This window comes from Brachyistius frenatus, unplaced genomic scaffold (assembly GCF_029030835.1).
Source record: "Brachyistius frenatus isolate BFR_SWC_R1_liver_20210118 unplaced genomic scaffold, ASM2903083v1 Contig_18, whole genome shotgun sequence".
Taxonomy (NCBI): Eukaryota; Metazoa; Chordata; class Actinopteri; family Embiotocidae; genus Brachyistius; species Brachyistius frenatus.
This window is the reverse complement of record NW_027210617.1, coordinates 1,577,471-1,590,053: the sequence shown is the minus strand read 5'-3', so window position 1 is coordinate 1,590,053 and position 12,583 is coordinate 1,577,471. Positions and strand designations below refer to the sequence as shown.

The window sequence follows — 12,583 nt, the reverse complement described above, 5'->3', positions numbered from 1 at the left end:
TATGACCTTTTTCCTTATTTCATTTTGTAATTAAATTGATCAATTATATGACATCACATAACTCATGAAGTAGTGATGCTTGCAAACATTGAAACCTTAGGTAGCTGGGAATAGTTAGTAGCAGGTTATGAAAGTGTCCATTGAAAAATAGTGATAATGAAATTTCAACACTAAAGAATTGTGTAACAGTAGTTGAACAGCTTTATAGGTTGGGGTCATTGCAATGGTTACCAGTGTGTTTATAATTTGTAGAAATCAGAATTACTAAATCTCTACAGATTATAACTATGATTAGCCAGTTGTAGCAATGTACTAGTATTCGAGCTCCAGTATGTTTGGAAGAGATCCAGTGTGTTAGGCTTTACACTCGTTTCTCTGCTTGAGCCTTGCGCTCTTGCTCATTCTATGCCAGAAAAAGCATTTTGAGTAGAATACATACTGAATATATACATCACTTTTTGTCAAGGTTGCAGATTTTAAAAGTGCATTGTAGAAATATTGCAAGGAAACTTTATGATAATTCTTTTTTGTACATTAGTGGGGGAAATAGAAAGCACTTGAATGTATTTCATGCATACAAATGAAAATAGCATTTAAAAAAAAAAAAAAAAAATGTAGAGGATCTAACATGCGATCAGCCTCAACCTGTTCCTCAGGGGCATGCGTTAAGCAAGGTCAGTTCACCTGAGAAGGTATAGTAGGTTCTACAAAAAGAAAACTGTCACCAGGCATCCTATCTCAATGCACTACAGAATAATGTACACATTTAGAGGTTTAGATTTGAAGCCAGCAATTTAAGGTTTCTTTACAAAAATAAGTTGTTTTCATTTTCAACACATCTACAGTATCTTGAAATGCAAAAAGCGAAGGCCTACAACCTCATAAGAAAACTAGAGTTGATTTTGGAAATCGCACGTTACCAGACATCATGTTTTCTACAGTTCTGTTGACACAGAAGACACCTGGGAGCGCGGGGAACAGAGAACGTGTTCATATTTAAAAATGGAGAAATACTGGCCTGAAGAATAACTCCCGCGTCTCTCAACAATCTCTCGGGGAGCTATTACGAGGAAAGAAATGTGACGGAGGCCCACCTTGCCTGTGAAAGAAGGGGCCACCCCATTGTACACTGCTCATTTAGCACGACGGCCCTGCGTGCCTCTAGTTGGCGGCATTAGCACATGTACCACGAGTGACTGCGGTGGACGTAAACGGAAACAAGAACTTGTCAGAAACGGATGCAAACGAGACAGTCTAGAGCAGGGGTGTCAAACTCATTTTAGTCAAGGGGCCACATACTGCCCACTTTGATCTCAAGTGGGCCAGACCAGTAAAATCATAGTATAATAACGCATACATAACGACAATATTTCTCTATGTTTAAATCATTGGTGAAGGTTTTTGGATGATAAACCCTACTTTAAGGTCTTTTTACAATAAACTAGAAACATAAAGACCAAAAACTCAGACATCAGCCCACTGTTTATCTGCCTGGGCTGTCCTATGCAGATTCCCTAACAGCGAGCGCTGCTGCCTCCGGAGCAGACTTCGCATTTACGCTGTTTTTGAAGCAATTACTGGATCGATTAAAAAAAAAAAATTACAAAACGTTTGTACTCATAAACCTCCATATTCTCATAGAAATGCAATTTATGTCTTTCTGTAATTTTCACACTTAGCAAAGTCATCCGGCGGGCCGAGCTGGACCCCCTGGCGGGCCGGATCCGGCCCGCGGGCCGTATGTTTGACACCCCTGGTCTAGAGCCACACAGCTGACTTTAAGCCTGTACATGGTACTTGAAGCTGAATGCTAATGTTAACTTGCTGGCATGCACACAATGACAATGCTGACATGCTAATAATGAGCAAATATAATGCCATTAGCTTTATATTTTTGGGGGACATGTGTGTCTGAAGCAAATTTCACGTCAGCCTGTTCAGTGGATGTGTTGACATATTTTCAGTCGGGTTGAAGAAAGGACCAACATTTACCATCTACAGAGAAATGCTAAAAGTGTGGCTATCCTAACTCACTGGTTTAATCAAATACTGAACCAGATAGCGTGAAGTGCTGATATCCCCATTTTCTTTCAGTAGAAAGCTACACTGTCAAAGTCTCCTTTTATCATCATCCAGTCTCTCACAGCGGGAATAAATCTGTGCATCCACCTCCACTTTGCCCTCATTGTCTTTGCCATTGTACAGTCCACTGTCAGCCCCCTTCCGATGCAGATTGTTTGTGGCATGCACATATGTGCTGTGTCTTACTGGGCTCCTCTGCCTCCTTGATCTATTAAACATCATGGTTGGCCACATAGATGCTGTGCCAACATCTTTTTAAGTATCTGGCTGCAGTATGCGCTCGTCTTTTTCAGCCTGAAATCTAATCTTATTTGTTATGTGAAGTCCCAGTGCCAGCGGTTTGACGACACTTACAGTTTTGTACACTTGAGTTTTCTTCTCAAAGGGCAGAACAAGTGCACACAACTGAAGCAAAAATTGATGCACGGCAGTGAATTTAGTCGGTGCAACTGAGGTCAAAGACACATCGCCACACCAGACAGTTATAAAACATGAAGGCTACACTTTAGGTGGATGGTGTTTGTTTGTGTGTTGATTAGTTTTCTATTTTTTCAGAATCACGACCACCACGTTTCTCTCTCTTGAAGAACACTATTTGTTTTTGTTCTCTGCCAGTTTCCTGATGAGATACTTCTTCTACAGACCGTGACATCTGAGCAGTTTGGAAGATGAATGGCTTTCGTACTGGTCTCTGGTTCTCCCTGATAGTGGTCTTTCAAAACACAGAATACACACTTCCCTTTGGTCCACTGAGGCAGACGGAGACACACTGAAAATTTACAATGGCAACATAAAACATGACCTTTTGCATAGGAGCTGACTATAAAAAACACTTTCTACAGCGCGCCCAGGCTGTGGACACACCTGATAAACACCAAAGTGTGCTGAGCTATACAGTACAGCAGATTATCTATCATTTACTCTGTTGCAAGGCAAGGAACACGCACTTCACACAGTGACTTTCAAACTCGCAACAGTGACGCAAGTGAAGCTGTCAGCTAAAAAGTATGTGAAATAGAAAGGTTTGCTTCGCTCTGTTCTGCAAAAGTTTTATCTGGAGGAGGAGAATCGCTGCATTTCATACAATTATATGTTCTGTGGATGCATAATGATCTCCTGTTTTAAATTATTGTGATGTCAATTGAAGTTTGCAGGTGGTAAAACAAACAAATGATGCTCTTCAAATGTGTGTGGCACCCTGCCAAAGCTTACATAAATATTTAAATCGTGCATGATGGCTGAGGCAAACTGATTTAATTAAACGTATGAGCTTTGCTGCCTGTGGAGGCACATCAAAGATACAAATGACTGCATTAGGAAATACCCCGAGCTACTGCCTTGGCTCTTGGCTTGCCACTACACATCTTTTACCTGTAATGCTATTATTCTGCACTGAAATGAATACAGTCAGCAAAAATAAAAATTTGGGTATGTTGTGTCCATCAATTGTTAGGGCTTCTAAAGTCATCCCAGAAGTTAGCGGAAAAAGTTGAAAGAGATATTTTTAGACCGGCAGCAGCAATAGTTTCTTATTGAGAAAGTTTGAGAACACTAATGAAGGTTTTACAGATCGATGTTGCCCAGCTTTTGTGTGTTTTTCTCTAACCAGTCAGCATAAAGGGAACAGAGAGAAACTTGGAGCCAAAACAAAACAAAACAAAAACAAAAACCAACCACCCAACAAAACAAAAATGAATGGCTCAGAAAGCTTTCAAGTTCAGAAGACAGCAGTTATTTTAAGAAATCGAAATCAGTCTGAAAATGGCTTAGTGTTTTTGTGTTGCCATAAAAATTGTATAAATAAATATTGTTGGTCGCATGCATTGGTGTAAGGCTTTACAACCTGGCTTGCACATTCCACTTGGATTGAGGAAGTTATCTGTTTGTCTGAAGTGCAAAGGGAAAAGTTCTAAAAGTATGTTAATTTTACACAAGAATCCACTTCTGAAAATGCTTATTCATGCAGGATCATTATTCTCCATTGAAAGAGGATGAAAACAAGCCAGGAACAGACTCTGGAGCTCCAGGTTATATGGTGCAGTCACTAAATCCATCCTTCAGGAGGGAGAGACAATTTTGAGTCAAACGTTTAGTTTTTCTCCCAAAATCTAATTTTTCCTTCTGCAAACGGCATGTTCGGGTTCCTCTGTGAGACTCTTTCAACTGTCTGTCTGCCTGTCTCTCCTGGCTCAGCTCTGTTCCACTGGATGAGTCAGTTTTTAATTGATGTGTTCTCTAAGGCATTGCTCATACAATCTTTGCCCGTCCTTGTGGTCTTCAGGGAAATCACAAATTGCAGTGCAATCCATCACAAAGCAGTCACTTCAAACCCCTTGGAAGACCCTGTCCCCATGAACTGCTCCAAGGTACTTGGGCAAAAAATATAACAGCTTTGACAACTGTAGTTAATTTTGACGTGCATAAAAAACACACACTATTGTCTCGAACATACGTCAGTCCGTTCTGACGTGTGCACTTTGGGCTTTTGGCTGTTGGGTAGAAATCAGAGCGTGAGAGAAGGGAGGAGTTGCTGTCATGACTGCCTCCCGTTCATCAAATGTCTAAGTTGAAGGCCCGCATGAGTTGATCCAGGTCGCCAATGTTTGCAGCCTGGAAGAGTTCAGGCTGGTCCATCATGGATAAAGCTATCCTTAAAGCAGCCCAGATGTTCCCAGACATCACCTCGTGGTTCTGCTGGCGACTCCGACTTTTCCTCTGAAGACTTAAGGCTGTCAGGAAGTTACTGGCCGCCTCTCTGGGGAAGCAACAAGAAATGCTGTTAATTTGCTTAAAGGGTGAAGATGCATGACTCAACGACAGTTACGTGAGGACTCTGAAGAAGTGTCTTGAATAATGCCCAAGCTAATTTGCAAGCCAGCCAGTTTAAACGGCGAACGTGACTGCCACTTTAATGTTCCCAGTGTGTTAAGTGTTATCTTTCCAGGCATAGCAGTACACCAACTACTCCAGCGGAGTAGTCATGGAGCTTGCAACACTGTTTTGCAAAGATGAATTTTAAGGTGCCACGTTCTGATGTGACCCTGCAAGGTCTACATGGAGTTCATCTTCCTCTCTATCTCTCTAGCTTTTGGTACATGTTTGGGTGGGACAAATAAAACACATCATAATTGTTATTTCTTTGGTGATCTCATAAATACAAACAGAACTCTACCATTAGACTAAGCTCAGACTAATCAACCAAAATTGGATTCCCTCCCCCCCCCCCATTGTACTGCAATGAAAGCAGAAATCTGAGACAAAATGCATGGCTAAATACCACCAGTGAGGATGTTTGAACGTTTTATACTTTAAATTAGAGTAAGTCAACTCTTTAAATAATAACCCCTGGTTTGTTCCATATCTGTTACTTTTTCATGATATTTTATCATCTCTATTTTATTGCCTGCATTGGTCTTACATAGTTTTCACATATTTTTTTTTATTGTTTTTTCTGTTTGTGTTGTTTTTGAAGTCTACACCTGTCTGCTTTATTATCAGCCTGTCAATCATCAGTGAAGCCCTTTGAGCTGCATACACCTGTGAAAGGTGCTATATAAATAAAGTTAGATTGATTGATGGATGGATACTGTAAAGGCAGCAGTAAAGTTGTGCAGCATGGAAGATGAAAAATGACTTCAGCAGAGCCTATATAAACAGCTAAATCTTAGGAAATTACATTTCCATACATCAACTCCTATTCAGGCTGTTTCTGTACTTTGATATTTATTTACTCATTCATTCATTTGTTTATTAATTTATGTATTGCTACACTTCTTCATTTATTTATGTATGTCCACATCTCTTCATTTATTTATTAATAATGTAAGAGGGAGTCACTTCAGGTCCACCCACCCAATTAACATGTGGACACAAAAACACATAAATAAATAAATGTAGAAATACAAACACAGCCTGAATAGAAGTTGACACATGGAAATATATAAATAAATTCAAGATATTAATTCAATTATGTCGTTTTTAAATGACCAAAAACGTATTTATTTATTTAGTAACCTACATTTTTTTTGTCCCCCACACTGCACCTAACACAGCCTGAGAACTATAAGGCTATCTAACCAATTCCAATAATCAGTCTAAATCTAATCCACAGTAACACCTGAGCCACTTATTACTGTACCGGCTCCTTTAATAAATAATAAACCATCTACTGAATGCTACAGCTGTGGCGTTAATGGGTCTTTATGAACTATAAACTAGTGTAGCAGCTAGCGGTCCATCATGTGCTTCAGTACAGTTTGTGAAGGAACAACTTAAAGTTAGTCACGTCAGTCGTTAGCCTTGACCGTCATTTCATCCCTGAAGATTTCCCTCCTTGTCGTCTTTGCTGTCTCAACTCTTCCATGATGATCAATAACTCTCCCCCTGCTTCTCTTCTCCAGGGTAAGTGCTTTGCTTTGTTTTGATAACTTCTCATGATGTGTTTTGCAAAGTTGCTGTGTGCTTGGTTGCTGCGGCCGCCGGACCTGACCACATCCCGGTCTCGGCTTGCTTCACATTCCTGCAGCTTTGAATCCCCGTGTGCACTTTTGCATCGCTGAAATGTGAAGGGTTTTTGATGTTGGCTAGAATCGCATTGCCTTTTGGATGTTGTCTGCCAGGTGCATCAGGATTGCTCTCATTATGGTATTTGGGAAATATCACTACGACTGGGATGAATTCATATGGATAGAAATCTGCTCACCACACCAGATAAATAATTCAAGAGATTGCGTGCTCCAAGTCACACATTTTGTGAATTCAATTAGAGCTGCAATGATGAGTCGATTTACAGAAATTTAACCAACCGAAAGTTTAATACTCGCTAAAGTGTTTATGTCACTTTTCAAGCAAGTGTTTTTGCAGCCTTCAGTGCAAAGATGTGATACTTTTCTTCGTAATGCATAATGAGGCCAGATCAGGTCAGAGCGTCTTGATTCCAAATATTAAACTCTGTACACGGTCCCCCTTCTCTTGTTGAACTTCTTGACCTTTCCTTTTGGGTGCTACACTAAGTAGCACTGCATCAGACAGGAGCAGCTTGCTCTCCTGCAGCCCGAGGTCACTCACCTGTGTGCCCCTAGGTTAATACAGCTGATCCCCAGGTTGTAGCGGGACCTGATGAATCCCGGCTGCAGCTCCAGGGCTCGTGTGTAAGCTTCCACCGCCTCCTGACTCCGGTCCCCGTTGGCCAGTGTGGCCCCGAGGCGGTTCCACAGCAAATAGTCCTGAATGGAGGACGAACAGAGGGACAAGTGAAGGATTTGTTTTTAGTAAAGATGACTGTGATGACAGCTGTCAGATGCCTCTGTATATATATATATATATATATATATATATATATATATATATATAGTCCTGAGCATCATCTCTGAGAGTATTCTTTAGTTGTTGAGTGTTTCCACCTTTAAAAGACCTGAAAAAGTATCTAATAGTGTCTTTGACAGAAAAGTACAAGGGAAGTAGAGGTGAATTATTGAGGCGTATTTGCAACACTCAACCTTGTATCTGTAGTGACAGCGTGACAAAACAGTGCTAGATCAGCAAGCTATAATCGTCTCTATTTTTTTTTTTTTTTTGAGCCCCAAGTAACAAGGAGGTGTTTTAGATCACGACGCAGCTCCCTGCTATAAAGTAGCCCAACAAGGGTAATTTAAGGAGAGCTGAGTTACATCACACAGGATGTCCTTGCTGTTGTTTCCCACCTGCAGGTAGACAGACACATACAGAGGTCATGGCCTGCTACAGTATAGGGGTCCTTCATCTCTGGCTAAGCCTAGCAGCGGGATATAATTATCTCCCTTTGTGTTCAGAGCTGCTATTTTTCCAGCAGGGGAGCGCATATTACCAAGTCAAATGTGGGAGGTTGGATTTAACAGGGAGTAATATTCATGCCGGCCTGGGACAGCCCTGGGAGGACGGAGGCTGATTTGCATGGAAAAAAAGTTGCTGGTTTGTATTTGTTTTATCTGCTTGTAGGAAATTTGCATGTTAGCCTGTTTTTTTGTTTTTTTTTTCTGTGTAAATGTGTACGTGTGCAGTGTATCTCGCTCTGCTCTTGTGCTGGATCATGAGCGAGAGCGTATGCATGCCAGTCAAGAGTTCACAAGGCCACATTTGGCATATTGCTGTGACAGTTTGGTACGACTCACTGCGTCTGTTTGCATGAGTTCTCCCTTGATACTTGTGTCTCCTCGTTATATTTGTATACATGCTTCAGGGCTTCACGTCTGCTGTATGTGTTTGCCTGGGAAGATGTGGTCTTTGGCAGGTCGCAGATTTTCAGGATGTGCAAAATGTGTGTATTGCTTCCCCACGAATAGTCCATTAAGCGTCATCTAACGATGAACAGGTTTTCAGTAGTTGTTTAGTTGCAGGAAACCCCCTCCCCCCCCCTCCCCACACACACACACACACACACACACACACACACACACACACACACACACACACACACACACACACACACACACACACACACACACACACACACACACACACACACACACACACACACAGAGTGCAGGTCCTCTTCCGCCCTGACTGTCAGCAGTGTAAAACACTGTGTTGGAGCCATAGACTGAATATAAAAGTGTTCGTCTCTTCCGGCTCTGAAAGATGAGGCCGATACGGAAGTTCCTGAAACTTTGAGTGGCTCTAAAAAGCCTCCACCTCTATACACTCCCATTCAACTTCTCTCACAAGTCAATAAAAAAGTCACACGTTTTCTGGATGTCATTTGCTAATTTAACTCTTCCACATTAGTTTTCTGGCCGTCCATGTGAAAATAATCCCGTCATTAATTATAAAATTATTTTCAAAAAGCGGCGTTTTTTGTCTCTGTTTGATTGACAGGCCTGCGGCGCAGTCAGGTTACGGCTATAAATGTTGTCTCTTGCTGGTCGCTCCGTTACATTCAGAATCATGACTTCTCGTTAGCATTGTTGCTAACAGGCAGCACAGCTTGTGGTCAAGTCTTGTAAAAATAAATTTGAATGGCTGACTCTTACAATTTTGTATTTCTTTGTAATGTAGCACAATGTTACTTCTTATATTCTTCTTCGGCCTGGACTATTGGCTTGGACTGACGGCTATAAATCGACCAGGGGAACCTTTAGTCGGTGGCATAGGATATTATTCTGTAGATTTGCAAAAGACACGTAGTTTATCTGAACATTACATAGACAGACCTTCTCAGGGCCAAAATCATTATTATATATTTCAATTTTCATTCAGATGGAATGGGATTTTTGTAATGCCACTTTTGGAGACAACTACTGTGTAGTTTCAGAGTTTATTACCATCATTATTACAGTAAATCATAACTAACACAGACAAAGGAGTTATCTTTAAGATACTTAATATACTAGAATAACTCTGACAATATAATACCACCCTGAAATGATAATATGTCTCCACAAGCCTCTCTGTAACATGTAGCAGCCTGTCAACATCCACCAGCTTGGATGTGCAAACAGCCAGCATCACAGGCTTCCTACAAGGCCAAAAACAAACAGTAACAATATGTATCATCTGCGAGTATCTGAATGAACCTCTGATCAGCCATAAATAGCGTTTCATGAAAGGCACAGTTTACATCATTGGCATAATACCATGCCAGCTGGAGTCAACCAGCTGTCAGACATGTTGACTCTGCACGGAATCCAGAGCACCCCACGTGTTCACAGCCACAGTTTACAGCCGGCGCGTCAGCCTCGTCCTGAGAGCCGTGGCTCTGAACGGCTGCGCTGCCGACTCGAAACACGATCGGTGGCAGAATTGTCAAAATATAGATACAATATTTACAAACCTTGTTTTATAAAGGTGTGTAAGTTTGTTTACAGACTCTGTGCTGAGTGAGAATAACAGGTCGCGCAGCATGTGCTCTTAAGTATTTTTACTCAAATGTGTTGAAGAGAACTTATTGTCGTGTACCCCACAATTTGTGACATGTGGAGTCCATCCATTTATTAAGATCTTTGTGATATTATCAGATATATTTTAATTTTTTTTTCTCAGAATATACATTATGGTGAAGCTTCCTACCTCGGGCCGAACTGACAGGGCCGTGTTGAAAGCCTCCACAGCTTTGTTGAACTCTCCGCTGAGGTTGTAGAGCACCCCGAGGCCTGTCTGCAAATCTGGGTCAATGATGTCAGAGTTGTGCTGAACTGCTTCCAGGAAGAGCTCCTTAACCTCCGCTTGCAGGGAGCTATGGACACACACACACATACACATACACACACACACACACACACACACACACACACACACACACACACACACACACACACACACACACACACACACACACACACACACACACACACACACACACACACACACACACACACACACACACACACACACACACACACACACACACACACACACACACAGATAAGGATTAGAGTGATTTAAGGCTGCTGAGTGAGCACTCTTGAGAATGCAGAGCTCTGATGTGCACTGTACTTCATGTCAACTTTTATTCGTAGAGTGTAAGAAAATGAGAGGCAGTGGAGGAAAGGAGGAGGATGACAGGAAGGTGAAGGAGTGAAGAAGAGCAATACAAGTTAGAAAAGGGCAGAGGGTTGTGTAAAAGAAGGACTAGCAGTTTTGAAGCAGTGAGATTTGTTTAGTTTATGTAAATCAAGTACATCCTCTGTGAAATAGTCTTATTTTGCAGCGGCTCTGCAGCCTCAGTTTGAGAAGCACTGCCTAAAAGTATAAAAATGAAATAAATGACTGCTGTCTGACAGCTTCTTCTGCCTCAGTGGTCATTTGGTCCTTAGCTTTTGGGCAAAGAGAGGGGTTGCCTTTCATGTTCATCTCGGTTTCCACCGAGTCGGGCATAACAAGGGGAGAGTAAAGCAAGGTTAGTAGTGAGAGAAAAGGGGTGCAGTGAGGAGACAATGAGGCTGGAAAGAGAGGGATGAAGAGTGCAGCACAAATGAAAAAGATGATATTGCATGGATTAATGGGGCGACCACAGTGATTGGGTGGTACTTGTATCTCTTCCCACAGACTAGATGATTAATGATTTGACTCAGTGCTGCTTCACGTTGGGAGCCTTTTAAATCTGATATATGTAACAACCTCATTCATCGGGCATAACATCACACAGTCAGGCGGCCTTCTACAACAATCAGAGAGGTTTGACAGATACATGTAGCTCCATGTCGGCTGCCTCGCCAGTGAAATTGTACCAAAACCAGCTGTACTTATGTGACACCTTGAAATATATTTTTATCTGTGTCACAGAGTAATAGCAGTTTAAGTAAAAAAAAAAAAGAGACTTTGAAAGTCCCGGTAAAGATTTTGTTATTGCGTGTGCAACTGCACAAGATTATGTGCTGCATGCACATGATCTTTCAAATGTTTGTCCAATGGTCATTGAAAATAAGCTGTTAGAAATGGCCTAAATTCTGTTGAGGCTTTTTTTTTTTTTTTAATGTAAATTCAAAACTCTCATGTCTCTTTTAACTACAGATTGTTTATTTTGTCTTTGTTACCTTCTACACCTTTATCACCATCTTCACCTTTTCAGGCAGTAATTACTTGACTAGATTTTACATGGGTGTCTCGACTCACACTGTCATTGTTGGAAGTTAAATCCAGCTTTGCTACAGCTCTCATGTAGAGGTGGGTCCTGTCATTGCATGTGTAGTTTTACATCACAGTATCACTATATACCATGATTTAATACATTTTCTGTGAAATTATTTAAACATACAGGAAGTCGCTGCATTTTCCCGACCCATGGTGGTTTATGGTTTACAGATTAAATAATTAGTTGTTTAATTATTAAACTAATCAGCAGACTAATTGATCATGAAAATACACAAACATCCATCACCACTGTATTATTAGCAAAGACAAAACTATTCTTAAAGTCTTCTAAAATGCGCTCTTAAATATTTATTGTCACCATTACTACTTTTTTAAGAAAGCTTGAATTAAGATAGCCAAACATTTCTTTCCACTTCCTTAACAATAAATTTCCACTTGTTGCAGGGGCTTAACTTTGTGATCTGAAGATTGGAGAAGCATGTGGTCAGTGGTCATTGTGGAAACGAGTAGTTTTTGTAAAAGTTGATTAAAAGTTCAGAGCCCATCAGCGTGTTGCTCGTACAGCACTTGAACACTTTGAAGACGTTGTAAACACAACACTGATGTTAAGCACGTCTCAGTTTTCACAAGGTCTGGAGTACGTGTACAGTTTAAATACTCTACCCTTCGTATTTGCTCATGTTGGGAGCTTGAGACATCCTGCGTTGGGAGTTTGGGGAACCCATCAGGTGCGTCTTGCCCTTCAGCCGGTGCTTGTACTTGGGATTGTGTCTCAGCCAGCGGAGCAGGGCCTCGCAGGCATCATGGCGCATACCGGTGTTGGTCAGGCTCACTGCCAGAGCCATGAGGGCCGGGAGGTTGTTTGGGTGGAGCTCCAAACACCTGGATGGAGACAGGATCCAGGCATTGGAGAGGAGAGATTGTGTAAGGTTTG

At 41.4% G+C, this 12,583-nt stretch overlaps 1 protein-coding gene across 2 annotated transcripts in view; it reads right to left on the bottom strand.

Moving 5' to 3' along the window:
- Positions 1–1,762: 1,762 nt before the first annotated feature.
- Positions 1,763–12,583, bottom strand: part of pex5la (peroxisomal biogenesis factor 5-like a) — an 86,975-nt gene continuing 76,154 nt past the window's right edge. For both annotated transcript variants that reach the window (XM_069694750.1, XM_069694751.1), the window contains 4 exons: positions 12,313–12,531; positions 10,126–10,291; positions 7,150–7,307; positions 1,763–4,837 (listed from right to left, as the gene is read on the bottom strand). In XM_069694750.1, coding sequence (XP_069550851.1) covers positions 4,636–4,837; positions 7,150–7,307; positions 10,126–10,291; positions 12,313–12,531 — 745 coding nt within the window. In that variant the 3' untranslated portion in view covers positions 1,763–4,635. The remainder of the gene's footprint in view (positions 4,838–7,149; positions 7,308–10,125; positions 10,292–12,312; positions 12,532–12,583) is intronic.